The sequence below is a fragment of the Ascaphus truei genome, chromosome 3 (assembly GCF_040206685.1).
Source record: "Ascaphus truei isolate aAscTru1 chromosome 3, aAscTru1.hap1, whole genome shotgun sequence".
NCBI classification, from domain to species: Eukaryota; Metazoa; Chordata; class Amphibia; order Anura; family Ascaphidae; genus Ascaphus; species Ascaphus truei.
In genome coordinates this window covers 8,895,034-8,899,218 of record NC_134485.1, presented here as the reverse complement: position 1 = coordinate 8,899,218, position 4,185 = coordinate 8,895,034, and the positions used below count along the sequence as shown (strand labels likewise).

The 4,185-nt window shown below is 50.1% G+C and overlaps 1 protein-coding gene across 1 annotated transcript; it reads left to right on the top strand.

Moving 5' to 3' along the window:
• Positions 1 to 1,771: 1,771 nt before the first annotated feature.
• On the top strand, positions 1,772 to 3,900 carry LOC142490611 (paraneoplastic antigen Ma2 homolog). Its single transcript, XM_075593028.1, has 2 exons — positions 1,772 to 2,865; positions 3,822 to 3,900. Exons 1-2 carry the CDS (start codon positions 1,772 to 1,774, stop codon positions 3,898 to 3,900), a joined length of 1,173 nt encoding a protein of 390 aa, XP_075449143.1.
• The last annotated feature ends 285 nt before the right edge of the window (positions 3,901 to 4,185 follow it).

The window sequence follows — 4,185 nt, the reverse complement described above, 5'->3', positions numbered from 1 at the left end:
TTTCTGTCACTGTGCCTTTAAGAAGTCTGGACATTCTCCAAGTAGCTATTCCCTTATGGGTGTTACCTTGTGCTCTGGACTCTACCTCCCCTGCTCCTCACTTGTGGCTTACCCACAACCCCCGCGTTGGTGCCTGAGAACGCGCGCACTCCCGCTCTGCTGTTAGAGCATGCGCACACATGCAGCTGGACTAGTCGTGTCTCTGAGCTTGGCTCCGCACCTCCGGACGCGTTTCGCATTTACAAGCGTGACACAGACCCAGCAATATCCCACATATGTGTTTTATTTATAAAAATTAATCAGTTCTGTAGTTTGAGAAAATACATGTAGCATTTTAAACAACTCAGAATTACATTTTGAATGTATTATAATTGTAGCCCTGGGCTCCTTCGTGCTCTGTGACCCCCCTCGTTACCTCCGCTGCCGGGAACGATGGTGAGTGTTGCCGGAGCCAGCGGCAGACCCGCCGGAGTTTCTGGAGGGTGGGGGCCAAGCAGGGAGCGCTCCGGTGCTCCGGAGGCTCCGTGGCGGCCCCAAAGCACAGGGCGCTGCCATGTTTGTCCCTCGCGCATGCGCAGTGTAGAGAATGCGGCGGGAGGCCCCTGTTAGTTTGCGCATGCGCTGTACAAGCGAGCGAACCCCCACCAATCAGGAGAGGCTATGGGCAGGGACAACATGTCCCATGAGCCTCAGGAGCACCCCACCTGACACCAGGGAGCCAATAGGGCTGCAGTATCTCCCTGCTCTAGGAGATAGATACATTTTGCGTGCTGAGCAAACGCTAGTCAGGACCAGGAAGAGCTAGGGGTAGGAGGTGAGTGCAGGGGTCTATGACCCGCTGCATTAGGCCAGCAGCCCCCTAGGCCCCAGTGAGGTCCTGAGTCACCCATTACAGCTTGTTGTGCTTCAGGGACAGGCCCTAGGTTAGGGACCGTCCCCCTTAGTAATATATATATATTGTCAGTGAGGGACACAGCGGACGCTGCGCTTCCCACAAAGAAGCTTGTGATCAAGCCTACGGTACCGAGAGAGCAGGACTATCTCCAGGGTGGGATCGCCCCTAACGAATCACCGCGCTGGTGAAACCAGGACGTCGCACCCGAGATCGGCGGATCCTTTTTCAAGATCTTTTAAAGCCAAGGTGCCGTCGCACTGGGCAGGTATCGTTATATAAGTGCACCAACAGAGTACTCACACATAGTGGCAGCGCTGACCACGGGACAAGGGGCATACTGTGGACACGGTGTGGGGGTACACGGTGGTGGGCACGAGGTATACACTCCTAAGTGAGAGTGAAGGATATTGGGGACTGTGGACACATTGTAGGGTTATCATCCGGGGAAGTAGTGTTACAGGGTGACACTGAGGTTATACACTGTGGAGGTCATATGGTTGATGCACGTGTATTGTGTGATGTTATCTGCATATAGTAAACCTGTGATATATATACCTTTGGTGTATGTGGTTAATATATGTGGGTCCTGTGTGGGGTACATTCTACACTCCTAGAATCCTACATAGGTGGAGGAGCTGTAAGGAAGATCGTTCCAGAGGAGTCACCCCAGACTCTCACTAGTGGAGGCTCAGGCCTCCTGTGAGCCTGACAGGTATAAAGCACCACAAACCTGGTAACATATAGGTTCCTCCTCACATGCACTCTATATACGATTGGGGTAGGGGGAATACCCGTTAAATTTGGAGGCGCTGCTGAGAGAAGACCTGGGGTGCCCTGTTCTCTTTTTGTGTCAAAGTGTTCAAATTAAGTTGAAGCATGGCGTACTCAGTAGTATCCTTGGCGTCCTGCCAGGGGATATACGCATGGGCCTTGGAGATGCAAGTCCCACCTCTCCAGATGCTGGCAGTGGGACAAGTCCCCGTTGGTACCCCCTCCTCTGACATGCAAGTGGCCTTGAGACAATATCCAAACCTACGGAGGGCGTTAAAAATAAAAATCCTGTGCCGCCGCAAAGACGCCGACAAGGTGTGGTGCTCTGTGTTAGTGAATGTGGGACATGTTATAACCGAAGATGAAGGCCCCGACGCCTTGTGGCTCTCGGGAGAGCTGAGTTCCCGATGCCCCGTCATCTATCCTGAAATGCCTATAAAATCCGAGCCTAGCAGCTCTCATACGAACTTAACAGGGGTTGATATGAAATTGTCGCCCCTTTTCCCAGGGAGTTTTTGTGAGGATGACTGCAGCACCGTATCCGATTATAATTGTGGATTAAGTGTTGGCAGTCCCGGCTCCAGTCCAATGGGAGATATACAATTATTGGCCCAGGCCATACACCGACTGGGAGCGGCCAAACCTGAATCCCCCTTCCAGTCACCATATCACAAATTGAAAATCTTTTCTGGGGTCATCCCTACACCTACCGGTGAAGAGGCTTTCGATGTAAGGAAGGATTACACTTTACAGGTCTTAGAAGAGTGGGCGTGCCCTGACCATGTGAAGAGGCAGAGGATTATGGAATGCCTAAGGCCTCCTGCCTCCACTATGATAAAGATGTTTAAGGATCAACATTCGGAGGCCACGGCGGCAAAGATGATGGAGTCTCACAATCGAATCTACAGACGAGAGGTCGACAAGGGTGAACTGATGTCCAAATACTACCTCCTCCACCAAAAGGAGGGAGAAGATCTATCAGATTTTATACACTGGATTCAATTGGATTTGTGGGATCTACGTTCTCGTGATGCCATTAAAGCTTCTGAAGTGAATGAATATCGGCGTGATCAATTCCTTCGTGGAGTTATACCCACCCTCCATATTGTAGGGATGATTAGAAGCTCGCTGTCGAAAGGAGAACCCCCTACGTTAGAAGATCTGCTGGCAGAAGTGAAGGGTCATGAGGCCTACACTAGGTGACACGCTTCCAAGAAGACCAAAGAACCCCCCAAGAGGGCCACCCAGGGAACTTCTGTAGCCAAGGTCAAGAAATCTCCAAGTCGGGAGGTGGAAGCTCCACCCAAGACACCCTCCGCCAAATCCAGAGCGTCAGGAAGAACCTCTCCCACATACAAGGATCGCCCAGAACGTGGCGAAGTCATCTGTTATGGCTGCGGGCGAAAAGGCCACTTCTCCCGGGACTGTCCAGAACTAGGGGACCCAGACGAAGAACCTCCCAGTAGTCCTGATTAATCATTATGGACATTTATGCTTGAAGTTCCACCAGCTCTGGAGCACCCATTTCTCCATATACCCCTATAAAGCACCACACACCTGGTAACATATAGGTTCCCCCTCACACGCACTCTATATGCGATTGGGGTAGGGGGAATACCCGTTACATAATGTAACAATCATTTTTCATTTCTATAGCAACCATTTACAAAGTCACATTCCCTTCCTCTTCTGAAACAGGCTCTGGCACACCCCCTTTTGAGCCCTGTCCTCTCTCTAGCAGTGCACTAATTGTATCTAGTGACTGCCTGGTCACATGATCTTCCCCACAGAACTTTGCATCTTTGGTCCTCTTCTGCTGCACTGACAGTCACTTAATAAATATTTGACGAACGGTCACAGGAGAACGGATCGATCGGCAACTTAGCTAATTACTTAACTAATTACTTAGCTAATTACTTATCATTGTGTGGGTTGTATTGATGCACATATTAAAGGGAAGAAAATAAAAACAGCAGCTTGGACTGCAGCTTTAACGACCTGAGCCTCAATACATCACGACTTGTGTGTTTGTTTTCAACGTTAAAGATGTTGGCGATTCTCCACTCTACTGTGTTGCTGGTTCGAGTAATTCCATCCCGAAGGTGTCTGCATGTGTTCTTTGGAACCAGGGTTCTTAAATGTTCCCTTTCTGCAGATCAATGTCGGACACTGTGGAGGAGAGCCCCTACCGAGGCTGCAGGCGGCAGAAAGGGAAGTCCGCCACTGGGTCTTAAGTCTACCTATGGAAATGACATAGCAGATGAGGTTGTAAAAGTACAAACAAACGTCCATCGAGTTCAACCTGTGTTAAAGTTAGCCAATATCCATATTGCAAACATACTGGGCCTGCATCGAAAAACCAGACTATAGCAGTGATTCAAAATGCACAGACTGCAGGCTAGAGATACTTGAAACGAAGCTTGAAAGGCTTCGAGGACCCCCAAAATAATCTTCCCAGACCACGCGTGGTCCGAGGGCTACAGTTTGAGACCCACCGCCTTGAAGGTATAAAAGTACTT

Bases quoted from the DNA above. Each gene is read 5' to 3' on its own strand.
- LOC142490611 (XM_075593028.1), top strand. From the start codon at position 1,772: ATGGCGTACTCAGTAGTATCCTTGGCGTCCTGCCAGGGGATATACGCA. The intron at 2,866-3,821 runs GTGACACGCTTC...CCCTTTCTGCAG, and splicing joins GGTCATGAGGCCTACACTAG to ATCAATGTCGGACACTGTGG.